The sequence below is a fragment of the Salvelinus sp. IW2-2015 genome, linkage group LG18 (assembly GCF_002910315.2).
Source record: "Salvelinus sp. IW2-2015 linkage group LG18, ASM291031v2, whole genome shotgun sequence".
In the NCBI taxonomy this organism is placed as follows: domain Eukaryota; kingdom Metazoa; phylum Chordata; class Actinopteri; order Salmoniformes; family Salmonidae; genus Salvelinus; species Salvelinus sp. IW2-2015.
The window spans coordinates 7,112,369-7,130,226 of NC_036858.1; the positions used below are offsets into that span (position 1 = coordinate 7,112,369).

At 44.8% G+C, this 17,858-nt stretch overlaps 1 protein-coding gene across 2 annotated transcripts; it reads right to left on the reverse strand.

Moving 5' to 3' along the window:
- Positions 1–20: 20 nt before the first annotated feature.
- LOC111978703 (MMS19 nucleotide excision repair protein homolog) lies at positions 21–17,651 on the reverse strand. 2 transcript variants are annotated; one of them, XM_024008916.2, is made up of 31 exons: positions 17,506–17,651; positions 16,982–17,030; positions 16,767–16,867; positions 16,581–16,666; positions 16,374–16,448; positions 16,179–16,248; positions 15,879–16,007; positions 14,715–14,776; positions 14,217–14,303; positions 13,916–13,990; positions 13,739–13,816; positions 13,465–13,603; positions 12,212–12,366; positions 11,847–11,916; positions 10,813–10,938; positions 10,492–10,573; positions 10,121–10,218; positions 9,832–9,993; positions 9,186–9,341; positions 8,869–8,962; positions 8,450–8,552; positions 8,209–8,283; positions 7,876–8,002; positions 7,678–7,784; positions 7,342–7,398; positions 7,027–7,213; positions 6,815–6,897; positions 2,657–2,821; positions 1,065–1,124; positions 825–925; positions 21–649 (listed from the first exon to the last, which is right to left on the reverse strand). In XM_024008916.2, the coding sequence occupies exons 1-31, from the start codon at positions 17,591–17,593 to the stop codon at positions 619–621; spliced, it is 3,078 nt and encodes a 1,025-aa protein (XP_023864684.1). In that variant the 5' UTR covers positions 17,594–17,651; the 3' UTR covers positions 21–618. The 2 variants fall into 2 exon arrangements, with proteins under 2 accessions (XP_023864684.1, XP_023864683.1); XM_024008915.2 differs by having other exon boundaries at positions 8,209–8,286.
- Positions 17,652–17,858: the final 207 nt, after the last annotated feature.

Below are 17,858 nucleotides of genomic sequence, written 5' to 3' on the forward strand. Positions count from 1 at the left end.
CGTTGATTTTAAAGCACTGATTCATTTACAAAAATGGTTTTATTGACAGCTTAAGTTAGACATTTAAATATTGTCCACATATCTTCGGCATATGTTCGTGAGGTTCAAAGTTAGCCTAGTGAAATTAAATGTGCAGCCTACCATGTGCCAGCTGCATCAATCCTTCCAATACTGAATACAATGTTGAATCTTCATAATGGCATCTTCACGAGCGATGTTAAACACATTAATATTGTCATCTATGGTTAGATAGTCAATTACTTAAATCAGTAGCTCTCGTACACAACTGGCAGGGTGAGGTCAAATGTTAGACTTGTAACTCATGATTTCAAGGCATAATATTGTAGATAGAAATGGTTCTCTCTGTGCCAAGCTTGTTTCAGTGCAGCGCAGTCCTTCCATGATGGACGGTTGGCTGTCACCTATAGGTCCACGCCACCATGCAGTGGTGGAGGGGTAGCAGTACAAAAAAAAAATGGACGTGTAAAAAGGTGAAGTGCTGTGGGTGGTGAGATGTCCCAGACTCCAAGGGCAAAACTAGGGTCCCATGCCTGGATCCAAAGCCTCTTCCTCAGGAGCAGGCGGTCCCACAACCAGTCCGTAATGGTGGGGCCAAACTCACCTTCCCCCTGGACTCCCCAGTAGGAACCTTCACATGAGACACAATGGAGAGAAATTCGGGGCCTGTTTTTCTCATTGTTAGGTTTGTGTCATTGACTTCTTGTCTGGTGAATCGTGTTCCATTTCTAACAATGTTACATCAACAGATTGAAATGACTAACCCTTGTAGTTGTGAGAATGTTTGAGGAAATCTAATGCCTCACCATTCATTGCGTGCCACCACCGCCTCGCTCCTCACCATCCTCTTGAGGTCGTCCAGGGGCACAGCCAGGCCACGCAGCACCCTCGCACGGAAAGGCATGATCTGCCAGAGGAAGGGTGGGTTTGTTTATGACCAGAGTTTATATGAATCGGTTATTAAAGCCAATCACTTGTTAAAATCCCATCTGTGTGGCCAGTTGGCTGACAGAGGTTGTTCTGTGCAGTCCAGGACCGAGTCTTACCTCATGTTCTGGAAAGCGGGAGAGGGCATGGATACAGCGCAGAGAGGCTATCCGCACTTTCTGTRAGGACGAGGAGAGAGACAGACAAAAAAACGACCTCCGTGAGTGAAGATATGGGGATTGGGGACAATGGTACTCAAGGTTACCTTGGTTCATGCTGAATACTGAATAGTCCAGATGTCAGAAACGCTGAGTTGCATTCTGGGGTTTATGACATTAATTGCATTTCAGGTTAAAGACCACACCGGTACAGTCAAGCAGCATTTCATTTGCAGATGTATTGTGGGTTATAGTGATAGTGGGTTCGATTCTCGGGACCACACATACGTAAAATGTATGCACATGACTGTACGTCACTTTGGATAAGTGTCTACTAAATGGCATATTATTGAATGCTCGCGGGGACACGGCTGAATCAACTACCTCTGGCACAGGAATAATAAGATACAAGGTCTGTGGGACAACGCTAATGTCACAGAGAGAACACATCTCTGCCTGATGCTCACATTTGACTATGTATTTAGCTTTCTCAATACTTGTCCCATTGGCATATGTCACTTTTATAATGATAGTGTGTGTGTTTGTCTGCCTGCGTGTGGTGTCTCATAACATACCCTATATTACACACGCGCGTATGTGGATTCGGCTATTTCAGACACACCAGTTGCTGACAGCTGTATAAAATTGAGTACACAGCCATGCAATCTCCAAAGATAAACATTGACAGTCAAATGGCCTTACTGAAGCGCTCATTGACTTTCAGCGTGGACTGACATAGCCTGCCAACTTTCCAACAAGTCAGTTTGTCAAATTTTTGCTCTGCTAGAGGTGTCCGGTCAACTGTAAAACAGGACCGCCTAGTGTTAAAGAGCGCAAAAATTGTCCACCCTCGGTTGCAACACTCACTACCAAGTTCCAAACTGCCTCTGGAAGCAACGTCAGCACAAGAACAGTTTGTGCGTCGGCTGGAGTGGTTTAAAGCTTGCCGCCATTGGACTCTGGAGCAGTGGAAACACGTTCTCTGGAGTGATGARTCATGCTTCACCATCTGGCAGTCCGATGGACAAATTTGGGTTTGGCGGATGCCAGGATAACGCTACCTGCCCCAAAGCATAGTCCCAACTAAAGTTTGGTGGAGGAGGAATAATAGTCTGGGGCAGTTTTTCATGGTCCAGTGAAGGGTAATCTTACAGCATACAATGACATTCTAGATGCTTCTGTGCTTCCAACTTTGTAGCAACAGTTTGTGGACGGCCCTTTCCTAATTCGGCATGACAATGCCCGGTCCATTCAGAAATGGTTTGTCGAGATCGGTGTGGAAGAACACCTTTGGGATGAATTGGAACGCCAACTGCGAGCCAGGCCTAATCGCCCAACATCAACGCCCGACCGCACTAATGCTCTTGTGGCTGAATGGAAGCAATCCCCCCCAGCAATGTTCCAACATCTAGTGGAAAGCCTTCCCAGAAGAGCAGAGGCTGTTATAGCAGTAAAGGGGGGACCAACTCCATATTAATGCCCATGATATTGGAATGAGATGTTCAACGAGCAGGCATCCACATACACTAAGTGACCAAAAGTATGATACGTACCATAGCAGGGCTTGTGGTGAGGGTGAGGGTGCGGCCTACTAGCGCCTCCAGCTGAGTGATGAGGGCGGAGGGGGGGTCCATGAGGACAGGTTGCAGGCAGGACAGGGTGGACAGCTGCACCGCCTGGTCTGGACAGGACAGGGCCTCTAGCAGGAGGGGCAGGAGCTGACCAAACAGTGGAGAATAGAAAAGGAGGACGTCACCACATCATTAAGATACAGTGCCTTCAGAAAGTACTCACACACCCTGATTTTTTTTYCTACATTGATGTTACAAAGTGCGACTAAAATGGATTTAAGTAATTGTTTTGTCATTTATTTATTTTTGACCCATCTACCAATAGGTGCCTTTGAGGCAKTGGAAAACATCCCTGGTCTTTTTTTGTATTTTAGCTAACACTTTTATTTACAATGATGGCCTAMCAAAAGGTCTCCTGCGGGGACGGGGGCTGGGATTAMAAATTAAATACAGGACAAAAACACACATCACGACAAGAAACACCACAACACTACATAAAGAGAGACCTAAGACAACATGGTAGCAACACCACATAACAACATGGCAGAAGAACAAAAGATGGTACAAACATTATTGGGCACAGACAAAGGCATGAAGGTAGAGACGAGACAACACATCACGCGAAGCAGCCACAAGTGTCCATGATTGAGTCTTTGAATGAAGAGATGGAGATAAAACTGTCCAGTTTGTGTGTGTGTTCCAGTCGCTAGCTGCAGCGAACTGAAAAGAGGAGCGACCCAGGGATGTGTGTGCTTTGGGGACCTTTAACAGAATGTGACTGGCAGAACAGGTGTTGTATGTGGAGGATGAGGGCTGCAGTAGGTATCTCAGATAAGGGGGAGTATTGAGTGCAAYGATGTGTCCGATAAGGAATATTGGTGGCAAATCTGATGGCCGAATGGTAAAGAACATCTAGCGGCTCGAGAGCAGCCTTTACCTGCCAATCTATAAATTACGTCTCCGTAATCCATCGGTAGGATGGTCATCTGAATCAGGGTTAGTTTGGCAGCTGGGGTGAAAGAGGAGCGATTACGATAGAGGAAACCAAGTGTAGATTTAACTTTAGCCTGCAGCTTTGATATGTGCTGAGAGAAGGACAGTGTTCCGTCTAGCCATACGCCAAAGTACTTGCATGAGGTGACTACCTCAAGCTCTAAACCCTCAGAGGTAGTAATCACACAAGTAGGGGCATTCTTCTTACCAAACCACATGACCTTTGTTTTGGAAGTGTTCAGAATGTTTTTTTTTTTTTTATACCTTTATTTAACTAGGCAAGTCGGTTAGGAACAAATTCTTATTTTACAATGACGGCCTACCCCGGCCAAACCCTCTCCTAACCAAGACAACGCTGGGTCAATTGTGTGCCGCCYTATGGGACTCCCGATCACAGCCGGTTGTGATACAGCCCGGGATCGAACCAGGGTCTATAGTGACACCTCTAGCACTGAGATGCAGTGCCTTAGCCCTTAACCCGAATGGCACAGTGGTCTAAGAAAGCTTTGTTGTAGAGCGTTTAACACAAAATCCAGGGAGGGGTCAGCTGACTAAGACTATCATCTGCATATAAATAGATGAGCGCTTCCTACTGCCTGAGCTATGTTGTTGATGTAAATTGGGAAGCGTGTGGGGCCAAGGATCGAGCCTTGGGGTACTCCCTTGGTTACAGGCAGTGGCTGAGACAGCAGATGTTCTGCACTCTGAGAGAGGTAGTTAGCAAACCAGGCCAAAGACCCCTCAGAGACACCAATACTCCTTAGCCGGCCCACAAGAATGGAATGGTCAGCCGAGTCAATAAAAATAGCAGCACAACATTGCTTAGATTCCAGGGCAATGGTGACATCATTTTGCTCGATTGAGGGACCTTACAATTATCTGTAYGTGTGGGGTACAGATATGGGGTAGTCATTCAAAAATCATGTTGACCCCAATTATTGCACACAGAGTCCATGCAACTTATTATGGGAGTTGTTAAGCAAATCTTTACTTCTGAATGTATGGCTTGCCATAACAAAGGGGTTGAATTCTTATCGACTCCAGACTAGAGGTCGACCGATTAATCGGAATGGCCGATTAATTAGGGCCGATTTCAAGTGTTCATAACAATCGGAAATCGGTATTTTTGGACACCGATTTGGCCGTTTTTTTTTTTTTTTATACACCTTTATTTAACTAGGCATGTCAGTTGAACACATTCTCATTCTCAATGACGGCCTAGGAACGGTGGCTTAACTGCCTTGTTCAGGGGCAGAACGACAGATTTTTACCTTGTCAGCTCGGGGATTCAATCTTGCCACCTTACAGTTAACTAGTCCAAYGCTCTAACCACCTGCCTCTCATTGCACTCCACGAGGAGCCTGCCTGTTACGCGAATGCAGTAAGCCAAGGTAAGTTGCTAGCTAGCATTAAACTTATCTTATAAAAAAACAATCACTAGTTAACTACACATGGTTGATGATATTACTAGTTTATCTAGCATGTCCTGCGTTGCATATAATCGATGCGGTGCCTATTCATGAAAAAGGACTGTCCTTGCTCCAATGTGTACCTAACCATAAACATCAATGCCTTTCTTAAAATCAATACACAGAAGTATATATTTTTAAACCTGCATATTTAGCTAAAAGAAATCCAGGTTAGCAGGCAATATTAACCAAAATTGTGTCACTTCTCTTGCGTTCATTGCACGCAGAGTCAGGGTATATGCAACAGTTTGGGCCGSCTGGCTCGTTGCAAACTAATTTKCCAGAATTTTACGTAATTATGACATAACATTGAAGGATGTGCAATGTAACAGGAATATTTAGACTTATGGATGCCACCCGTTAGATAAAATACGGAACGGTTCCGTATTTCACTGAAAGAATAAACGTCTTGTTTTCGAGATGATAGTTTCCGGATTCGACCATATTAAATGACCTAAGGCTCGTATTTCTGTGTGTTATTATGTTATAATTAAGTCTATGATTTGATAGAGCAGTCTGACTGAGCGATGGTAGGCACCAGCAGGCTTGTAAGCATTCATTCAAACAGCACTTTCGTGCTCTTTGCTGTGCTTCAAGCATTGCGCTGTTTATGACTTCAAGCCCATCAACTCCCGAGATTAGGCTGGTGTAACCGATGTGAAATGGCAAACGTCACTCGCTCTGAGACTTGGAGTAGTTATTCCCCTTGCTCTGCATGGGTAACGCTGCTTCGAGGGTGGCTGTTGTCGATGTGTTCCTGGTTCGAGCCCAGGTAGGGGCGAGGAGAGGAAGCTATACTGTTACACTGGCAATACTAAAGTGCCTATAAGAACATCCAATAGTCAAAGGTATATAAAATACAAATGGTATAGAGAGAAATAGTCCTATAATTCCTATAATAACTACAACCTAAAACTTACCTGGGAATATTGAAGACTCATGTTAAAAGGAACCACCAGCTTTCATWWGTTCTGAGCAAGGAACTTATACRTTAGCTGTTTTACATTGCACTTTTACTTTCTTCTCCAACACTTTGTTTTTGCATTATTTAAACCAAATTGAACATGTTTCATTATTTATTTGAGGCTAAATTGATTTTTATTGATATTATATTAAGTTAAAATAAGTGTTCATTCAGTATTGTTGTAATTGTCATTATTACAACAAAAAAATAACAACAACAAAAAAGAGTCGGCCAATTAATCGGTATCGGCTTTTTTTGGTCCTCCAATAATCGGTATCGGCGTTGAAAAATCATAGTCGGTCGACCTCTACTCCAGACATTTCAGCTTTTTTAATAAAAAAAAATCATAAATTAGTAAAAAAAAATCTACAAACAAAATTCCACTTTGACACATCTAAATGTACCGGTAATCAATTTTATTTTTACTGTTCTAATTATGTTGGTAACCAGTTTATAATAGCAATAAGGCACCTCGGGGTTTGTGGTATATGGCCAATATACCACGGCTAAGGGATGTATCCAGTCACTTCGCGTTGTGTTATGCCTAAGAACAGCCCTTAGCAGTGGTATATTGGCAATATACCACACCCCTCTCAGATATGTGTTTTAGATTTAAGGAATATATTAATGGAAAAATAAATTTCTAAGTTGTTCCTGTTTTTGCTCCCTTGTCTGGCACTTATCTATACTGTTTCACTGGTTCTCTCTACTTACCGCTGGTAGCTCAGTGAGCTGAACCTGTCTGGGTAGGTTGTTCACTATGTGAGACAGTGCCTTCAGGTAGCCAGACTTCTTCTCTGTAGAGGGAGAGAAGGAAGGGAAAGTTAAGAATCGGTACAATGAACAGGACTCTCACAAACTGGTCAACAAGTTACAACACGTGGCCAGTATCTGTAGTGCATTGAAAATGTGTCCCTCTCCGGTACCTTGGGCTGCAGAGTTAAAGCCCTGGACCAGCTTGGCCGAGTTCTCGGTGAAGAAGCGCTGGCGGTACATGATGCGTATGTCGGCGTTGCAACCGCGGTTGAGGATGTCCGGCGAGTCGCTCATCAAGAGAGAGAATCCATCGGCAGCTAACGAACCCAGTTCTGAGTCACTGAGCAGGGAGAAAAGCTGAGACCGACACAGGATTATTGCTGTGTGAGGTTACTGAGGTAGAGATTTTTCTAGGGGAGAAGAGACAAAACAATTAAACTACAGACTGTGTGTGTGTAGGAGGACAGAGGACTCCTGTCCTTTACCTTGTCAGTCAGGGCTGTGGACAGAGGGTGGTAGCGGAGGAGGAGAGCCTTKGCCACCTAAAGACAAGAAAGCCATTCACAACTTGATGAATGGACAGAACACCATAACAACATACAATAGGCAAGTCACCATTCACCCTAAAGGAGAGGTCGTAGGAGAAACAGAGATACCTAGTCTAGAGACACAGGGGGGGGTTACAGTGTGGGGAGTTCAGTAGGCTAAGTATGGGCTGAGGGGAACAGAGAACGAAACAGAGAATACATGGAAATCATAGATACTGATGTGAATGGATAAAATACTGCCATGTGAGTAGCAATATAAAACGGGGGCCTAACCCAGAGCAGCAGCGTGAACGCCTGCGTTCGGACCGAGGAGGACGCACAGTCCAGCTCAGTGGAGATCCTCTTCAACATCCTGTCTATCAGAGAGTCCAGGGCTTCTCCTGTAGAAAGACACAACATTAAATATACCATCTCACCAACATTCACTTGACCAATCCTCATTCAGATCAAGGACAGGACTGGAGGACTCGCCTGCAGGCCTCTTGTTGACCAGCCCAGCGTAGCACTTGGCGGCTGAGGTGTAGGAGAGGGGATGGTCACAGGTACAGCTCAGCTCCTCCAGTTCTAACAGTAGCCTATCCATCTGTGGAACCTCCACCTGTCCAGGACACACRGTCAGTCAGTCAATGATAACAGGCTAAATTAAGCCATTAAATGTCAGGATATCTTAAGAATGCAACATACGAGTATCCAGTGTAACGCATTAAACCGGTATCCACTGTATGAACATTTAACAGTACAAACATGGTTACAATGTGGTTTTGAGACCCTGTGATGAGTAGCAGACATGTAGGGCGTTCTTACACTCCGTGGCAGCGAACACACACAGCCCATGAGAAGACACACCATCTGGGACTGGCTCCAGGAGTCACCTGCCTGCTTCTGGAGGACAAGGTCAAAGGACAACCCATTCAATATACCACTCATAGATACAATGCTCTATTTATTCCCAGCATGCATCCTGTCCCTTGAGTATCCTCAGTAGTAGGTATTAGTGTGTTTTGATAAAGGAGATGGCTGGGTGTCTTTAGCATTGAACCCTGACCTTGAGGAGCTGGATCTGGGAGGGGAAGGCATTCTCTGGCAGGAAGGACATGTCCCCATCCAGGAAGAGGGACACCACCCGCGAGGCTGTTTGGCCCGCCAGTCTGGTGACACAGCAGAGCTTAGTAGGGTTACAAAATTCCRGGAACTTTCAATAAACTCCCATTGYTTTCCAGAAATCCTGGTTGGAGGAATCTGGATTTCCTGCCTGTTTCCTCCTGAATCTGGGAATCCTCCAACCAGGAGTTTGGGAAAACCAGGGAATGTATTAAAAGTTCCTAGAGTTTTACAACCCTAGTGGTTAGCACCAAGCCAACATATTTACATATGACATAATACATGTGCCGTCATCAATTATGTGTGTGTGTGTGTGTCTCTCGTCTGACTGGGTGGCTGGCTCTCTCAGTGATGCCAACTCACTGGGACTGTAGTCGGGCACAGGTGGTGCTGATGACTGGTACCATGGCGGATAGGACAGACTCCTCCACTAAAGGACTCTGATGGTCTGAGGGCCCTTCACATATAAAACAGAGCAGGAAAAAAACATCAGTCAAAAAGAGTTTGGTCTTCTGCATTTAGTTTGCCAAAACACACCAACTCATTTTCAGAACAGCTCTCCATTGAACCAGAGATTCCTTATCTCAAGGGACTTCCTGGTTCAATAAAGGTTACATTAATCAAAACATTACAATGTGTTGCAGAGGCCTGAAGGCATTAGTTGGTCAGAATATTYTCACCTTGCATAGCTGCCTGCAAGGCCAGTCCGAGCAGGCGCGGAATGATGATGTCATGGAAGACGCGGCCGGTCTCTTCAGTGTCCTGGGCATGCTCTGCTATCCTCTGCAGATTGTGGCACACAGAGATCACCTCCTCCAATGAAAATGAGCCAGTGCCTGTTGGGAGAGAAATGACATCTTCATTGTCATCAGAGTCTACTTATACAAAAGGTGCAATATGCAGAAATTGCCCCGCCATTTCCTGGTTGCTAGAATTCTAATAGTTCAAGCAATGCATAGTGTAGAGAACCATTGCACCATCTAAACTGCTGGGAAATATATTTACAACCACCACAAAAATTCTGTTTTTCAGCTATTTGAAGCTGGTGTACAAAACCGAAAGTAAAAATGACAAAAAGGAAAGGGGAAGAAGCATCGAAATAGTGCACATAGAAGAGATCTGCCGCTTCTTAGACTTGCTTTCAATGAGAATAACATATCTATAACTCACATTTCTATGTGAATTTGGTCAGGTCGCCCAAAAAGTTACATATTGCAGCTTTAACATAGAGAGATAGGGGAGTTTACCTATACAACGAAACATAAGACATATTTAGAAAGGGTCTACCTATACAAAGACAGATGAGTGTGTGGTAGTGACACATACCAGTGTGTGAGGAGGTGAGAACCTGTAGCAGGACAGGTGTGCTCTCCTGAACCACACTGGGCCGGGACGACACCGCAGCCAGCGCCGTCAAACACCGCTGACGTACGGCCTGCTGGGAATGTTCCTGGGACGGCGTGGCGCTGTCACCTTGTGCCATGGACTCTGGGAACAGGAGAGGAAAGGGTTCAGTTCAGTAACCCTCCTCCGGTTGGAATGATGTCATTGAAGGAACGTAATGATAAAGACCTTTGTTTAAATTTTTTCATTTTGACCTTTGACCCTAACCCACCTGAGAAGATCTCCCCCTTCAGCCGTGGAACCATCTTAGAGATGAAGGCTAGAGGGTGCAGACAAGCCAGAGCCCCTGCACACTCAACCACAGCCAGGCTGGACAGACAGGGAGAGGCAGAGAGAAGAACCAAACTCTTGTGTTAATTGATTAGGCACACACAGGTTGTGTTTACACAGGCAGCCCAATTCTGATGGGTTATTTCTCACTAACTGGCCTTTTGACCAATCACATCAGATCTTTATCAGCGCTTATCTGATTGGTCAAAATACCAATTAGTGAAATAAAAAAGATCAGAAGTGCACTGCCTGTGTAAATGTGGCCACAGACTTCTGATTGACCTCCCAGAAGAACTGAAAACAGGTACTAACCTGACTTTAGCATCTTCCTCCTCCAGGATGAGCCTGGTGAGGTGGTCAACGGCCAGCTCCACATCTGACTCTAACAGCAGGACTAGGAGAGAGGTGGGAGAGGTCAACCTATACGTCTCAGCATAGTAAGGGGAGATGTAGCACAATCTGAATGGCCAATTAAATGTATTCTCTATCCCACAAGCTGAACAGCATGTGAACAAAGACTCATTCTGACTTCAATTCAATCCTGTGTAGCAGTGAGAGGAGCTCAAAAGGTCTCAAATGTGTTGGTCAGGTATATGTTAATTGGAAGAGGGATTGCGAGGTCAGGAGTCTCACCTGTCTGTTGGCTCAGGGCAGTGAGCACACGCAGTGATGTGATCTGGAGCCCAGCACTGTTCTCAGCCAGGGCAGAGAACACTATACTGCAAAGAGACTGCCTGAAGTCCAACAGCACACTCTCATCTGGTGAGAGGAGAGAGAAGGAGGGGGGAGGGAGAGAGACAAAGAAAGTAGGGAAGGAGAGAGGGAGGAAGAGAGAAAAGGGAGAGAAGGAGGGGTGTGAGAGTGGTGGGAAAAGGTTAATAGAACAATTCACACCGCCACATATCACACGAACCAGGAGGGAAATTTCATGAGGGACTGAGTTATTGCACAGTAGAAATGGCTGGATATTCTCATCATTCCTAAAGCATGAATTGTTATTATGCTTGGGCAAGTTCTAACAGCGTTCTGCTTCAAATACTCTTTCAAATGGAGCCCTGAAATGAAGCATTGTAAATCACTTGTTTAGCTGCAGAGGCAGAACATGAAAGGAGGAACAAGGGACAATAAATCTCTAAAAGTCCAAGCCGATGGGGGGGGGGGGGGGCGATGACGAACTACCTCCGTACTTCCATTGGTTTGTACGGGTTACATTCAGACGAGTTCCGTGACACTTGTGGGGTCAGAGCAAAATGAAGAAAACTATCGTGTTTGTGCAAGTCACCCCTTTCCATAGTTTGTAGCTCAAACTAAAGGCCATAAATTACAGACAGAAATTGGCACATCAGAGTTACTGACTTTAAACGAGTCCCATGCTATGGGGCTCGTAGAGCAAAACAGAGTACATCATCATTACAGACGTTTTCGTGAGAAGACCAATTTCTCATGGGCTGACAAACACCGCTGTAGCTCGGCCACCTTCCACCGCAGATGCGCAAGGCCAACATAGGAGGATGTGGCGGGTTGAGAGGCAGCCCATGCAACAAAACAAAAAAAGATATCTCTTGACGGGTTTTGATAGAGATTATTTTATTATGTTAACTAGATTGACGCACGGCTCTTAATGAACGTCGCACAAAGAGCGGGACAGTAATGAACGTTACACTTACCCTCCTCTGAAGACTTCACTGGCTGGACGAAGCCCTGTAACACCTCCAGTAGGGTGCGCCGCTGAGCACACTACACGGGGGAGGACACAGACAGATATTTAAGATTTCTGTAGGAACCAAGCCAGAACCAAGATATTTACAACAGGCTGGGCTGCCTACATGTCCTGTGGCAGTATTGGGTCAGCAAAAGGCCATAACTTACAATGCAATAACACTGTGATTTTGACTATGTGGGAAGCCAGAAAAACACAAAATGTGAGAAATCTGACTGGCAGAATTGACTCAAATCATTACCAAGTCAAGAATGGGAGACGAGCGTCAACACTGATGGAAATGGAACGACCTAGCTGGCTGGTGTGACTCACTTGTGTTCGGCTGTTGTATTGTTCTATGAGGGACGGCATGATGGCGGCTGCAACTCTGTGGCTCGCCCTGTAGGAGGCGGTAGAGGTGGCCTGCAGCAGCTTGGCGCTGGGCCACACCAGCTTCAGGTCCGGCTCACACAGGTGGTGCTGACAGTCTACAAAACATTAGGCTGGGTTGGCAAATTGGCGATGGCACGTGTATCAGGACATCATGCTGGATTATATGAAGTGTGTATACCTACATCTATCTGGGTGTAAATAACAAACAGTGTGGTGAGTCGAAGGTGGAAGGTTGGGGGGGGGNGGGGGGAAGCAGACAGGTAGCAATGAGCCTGAGATTTATTTGCCATCGCTCGCCATCATCTGAAGCCAAGCTGCCTCTGTGGAGATGTCATCGTCTCTCATCTCCCTCCACCTCTCTCAATTTAAAAAATGTTTCAATTTAAGGGGCTTTATTGGTATGGGAAACATACGTTTACATTGCCAAAGCAAGTGAAATAGATAATAAACAAAAAGTGAAAAACAAAAAAAGTTTACATTAAACTCACAAAAGTTCCAAAAGAATAAAGACATTTCAAATGTCATTATGTATATATACAGTGTTGTAATGATGTGCAAATAAAAAAAWTAAAAAAACGTAAATATAACCTATATTTATAATGGTGTTTGTTCTTCACAGGTTGCCATTTTCTTGTGGCAAGAGGTCACAAATGTTGCTGCTGTGATGGCACACTGTGGTATTTCACCTAATAGATATGGGAGTTTATCAAAATTGGATTTGTTTTCAAATTCTTTGTGGGTCTGTGTAATCTGAGGGAAATATGTCTCTCTAATATGGTCATACATTTGGCAGGCGGTGATGAAGTGCAGCTCAGTTTCCACCTCATTTTGTGGGCAGTGTGCACATAGCCTGTCTTCTCTTGAGAGACAGGTCTGCCTTTGGCGGCCTTTCTCAATAGCAAGGATATGCTCACAGTACATAGTCGAAGATTTCTTTAATTTTGGGTCAGACACAGTGGTCAGGTATTCTGCCACTGTGTACTCTCTGTTTAGGGCCAAATAGCGTTCTAGTTTACTCTGTTTTTCCCCTCTCTCAACACCTCTCCTGCTGTGGTAAGCACTGAAGAGAACAACTGCCAAGTCCGTCTCCCTCTCACACATTTCCAAATACACTGACCCCACACAATAACAAAATAGACAAACACCTTCGACATTAGTTGGCTCCTGTTTCTCAGATTTGTTTGAGGGGTTACCTTTGAGGACCAAGTCGAGGAAGACATTGAGGTAGTCTTCAGAGTCAGAGTTGAGGACGGAGCGGGAGATGCAGGCTGTCAGGGCACCGAGGGCAGCTAGACCAGCGGACTCCACCCTCTCACTGGCTGTCTGGAACACCTGCACAGGGATGGAGGCCAATCAAACTCTCCATTCAGACTATCAAGATGCCTCGTGTACTGTCCGAGACACTTTCACACAATTCTAATAGTAATTTGCGATGTTGCCAGCCCCCCAGGTTCCATTGAAACGCACCTCCCTGCGCAGCGAGGCCCAAAGGCCTGGTAGGAATTCGGCTAGCTCTTTATGTTCATACACAGAAGCACAGGCAGTCTGCAACATGAGGATGAAACACAGCTCATTAAGGCATGTATGCCATTTACTTTATATATAAACCATAAAGATGATCTGAGGTGACCGACGAGGTCTTACCAGGGTCTGCAGGGAGTCCACCTTGGCACTCTGAACATCGGAGTCCAGCTTCTCAATGATCAGCGGCAGCAGGAACTGTTGAAGCGAGACAATCGACAAATCATGACTACACACACCCAAACTCTTTCACTTGTTCACTTTCCGTCTCTCACAAACATACAACCTTACACAGAGACTATATCTGATGTCCTTTAACGTTCTAAAAAGGCTATGCGTTGTGTAGTCTCGCTTGCCAGACGCGGCAGATGTGGGAAGAGGCTACGCATTGCGTGTAGTGTGCAGTACAGTACGTCTTCCCCACCTCTGCAAAGCGTGGTGTTCCAGTGAGCACGGCCCTCAGGGCGAGGATGAGCTCTTCCTGGGTGATGCCGTGGGGGTCATTGGGTGGCTGGGTGGGGACACACACAGAGACAGTCATGGATGTCAACCATTTCAAAACACGGAACAACTCAAATTGAATGTTTTAATTGATTGAATGAAACTTAGATCCAGCTCATCAAAAGACCTTCCTTAATACTCTTAATACTTTAAAATGAATGTTAATCAAGTACTGTTATGAGTGATCTCCACTATCAAGCTCAATCTGAATCACAAAAAAAATGGAATAATACAAGCTGTCTGTCAAAGTGTTTAGACCCCGGGGCTTATCCATTTCCTATATTCCTCTGCCAGATGCTAGTCAGTGTCACATGGCTCAGGTATCAGAGCACATAGGACAGAGAGCCACATACGCATTGTCTCCTGGGTAGGTTCATCTGGCGGGTCTAAGTCCACAACAGCTGCACAAACAAACACTTACCGGGCTGAAGTCTATGGGGAAATAGCAGGATGTAACTTCAAACAGCTCCTCTGTGAATTTACCTGAATAAAGAAACACAGACATGATATTACCGTCTACGGATTGAGGAATCGTTAGATAATACATGTATTAAATATCAACCCAACTACTGGTATACATAAAACAGGGCTTAAACCTGTCCTCTTGTGTGTGTGTGCGCACGTAAAGGACTCCAGACTAACTCTTTCCACTGGTGCAACTAACCTTTTCAGTTGGTGACACCAGCCCATGATTTGGTCGCACAAAAATGTTGTTGCGTCACCACGCAAAATATATATTTTTTGCAATCATCTTATGAAATAATTTACAGTGCTACTTAGTTGGTATGCTTCAAGACATACGTTTCATCCAACATGTCCAAGCAGAAATGCATGAACAGGATGTGCAACCTAAACCAGTGACTCGTGAACTCGGCTCCATATGGCTAGCTCTCAGGAGAGCTGTTCTCAGTAATGACATGCAGGTTTTTCCATGCCTCCGCGCACCCTAATCTCTGCAATTTACAGATACAATTTCATTAACGGAGAGAAAGACACTGGCAGTCTAAACAACACGAGCAGCACTCGCGAGACTACACTTAAGTTCACTTCCGAAACATGACTCGGCTTGAATTAGTCTCTGTCCATCTGTCACACACCACAGACTAAACAAGCAGAAGCCAATGCTTCATTTCTCGTAACCAGGACATGGTTAATCCACAACAAAAAGTCAAGAGTTCATATCATGCCTTGACACCGTGTTGATATTGTTACCTGACACCGTGTCGCTATTGTTACCTGACACCGTGTCGCTATTGTTACCTGACACCGTGTTGATGGTGAGTTTTGGTCACCTGTGTGCCGCACACGTTTAGAGGGTCTTTTTTCCCTGCTTGTCGTTATAGCACGTTTTCCTAAGACACAGCGGATCAATTTCCTCAAGCAATGTAATTTCCCTGTTCCTTATTGAATACAACCTGCCTTTACCTCATTACTGAGGAAGCAATTAAATGAAGATGGATGTGTTACAAGTTYACTCAATGCCCAATAAACCTGAGCAACATTGAAACACAAGATGACAGCACAACTAAAAAAGGTACATAAAACACATTTGTAAAGTTTGGAATAACAATGTGTGTGTTCTCACCCAGATCATAGCCTCCGTGGATGATTTTCCCAGCGATCTGGAAGGCCAGGAGAAGATTGCGTGGGTCCCTCTCCCCATCCACTGACTGGACAAACCCAAAAACAAAGTCTGCACCCAGGCCCTTCAGCTCTGTGGGATTGAAAAAGTGGTCCATCAATTTAACAACATGCAGATAAGCAACATACAGATCATGCTGATTATTACAAAGCTGTACAGTCTCAATGTTGACCACTCTCAACAAGGATTTCTACAATCCGCTGATTTCATCCATTATAGCTACCACTCTACCTCAGTTCTTACCTGACTCTCTGGATTCCATAAGCTGGGTTAGGATGTTGTAAACACATGACCGCTCCACCAGCATCAGGGACTGTAGTGACAAAGAAAGCAGAAACAGGGTCAGGGGTTTTGCAGTATAAGAAACATATAGGCCCCCTCTGTATGCTAATTATTTAGGAGAGTTGACACTTGACAGGGCAGGTTGGATGTGCTCACCTGCACATGAACGTCCTGGAAGAGTGATTTCAGAATGGACACTGCAGACCCAGGCGGCAACACTGAGCATTTTGTCTGAAGCGGTTATTTCAAAACGTTGGTCAGGAATAGGCAAGGAATGTCTGTCAGTTCACTTTTGACAATAGTCGCATTTCTATCTAATATTCACGTCAAATTTAACATGAGGCGACTAAGATTGAGACTTACCAGCGCTTTCAACCCCTTTAAGACATGTGGTGTGACGACATAGTGGTCCTTGAGTCTGTTCTCATAAAACGCTAGAAGGACTTCCACTGAGGGCAAAACAAAAAGAAGAAGATAATCAATAGCCATGGACAGGACATATAGCACCCACAAACCAAAACGACAAAGATGTGTTATAGTGCTGTTTACCTTCTCTCTCTGTAAGGTCTCCATGGCACTGCTGTAGGACATTGGAGAGGAGCTGGACACCACGGGCTCGGGTCTGGGGTTGGGAGCTGGCCAGATGCAAGCTGCACAGAGACAAGATGGTCAGCTTGTTAGTGTTGGCTGGAACTGCATGACATTGAAGTTGATGACATTGATAGTGAATGGGACAATACTGATTAATGTAACTTAAACATTACCCCAACGCTTCAACCAACTGTAGTATTGTAAACTGTCCAGCCTTGAGTCCTAATAAAAGGAAAATGCATTTATTCAGCCAGAGGAAAGACACGTGGTCAATGAGTAGGATATATCATGCAGACACTTTTAGGGGACAGGGAAGTAGGTTCAGAGTCTAATGTCAAAGACGGTACACTTTGTGCTAATATGTTGATAAAGACCCTTTTCACAGCAGGTTGGTTAGAAAGTTAGCAAGCAAGTTCTGGCCAAAAACATATGTTCATTCGCTTGACTTCAAAGACATTGATTGCCACTTTGTATACGTTGATAGCTACTGAACAGGCTGTAGTTGTCCGTTTTTGTAGTATGCACTTGAACCAATGACCGGTTAAACACAGAAAGTAACGTTAAGAGTTTTGATGGCCTGCTGCTAGCTAGCATGCTAGCCAGATGTCATGCTGGGCCACCAGTCACGCGCGATTTCTGTATCGTTCATTGACGTTCATCTCAAAAACCAAATCAGAGAGAAAGGTGGCTGAAATACCTGTTGCGGTGTCTGCGGCCTTGCTGTCCTGTTGTCCCGAAACAAATTCTTCTACCAAGCCCACTAGCAAGGCACTACCCGCAGCCATCACGAACAGCCTTGGTTCAACCAAACTGAAGTGAGCATGCGTGGAAAGTTCTTGCGATTACCCTGAGAGCAGTCACAAAAAAAGTAATAATACCAAATATGATATTGAACCCCATGCATAAATGTGCAAATACTTTTTTGCAATGTATTAAAGCTGTACATTCTTTACTGACCAAATCATACATAAACTTGTTGTGGAAGTGCATGGCTATGTGCATATTCTAAAGAAATGTTATATATGGAAATGTTTATATTTCTATTTATCA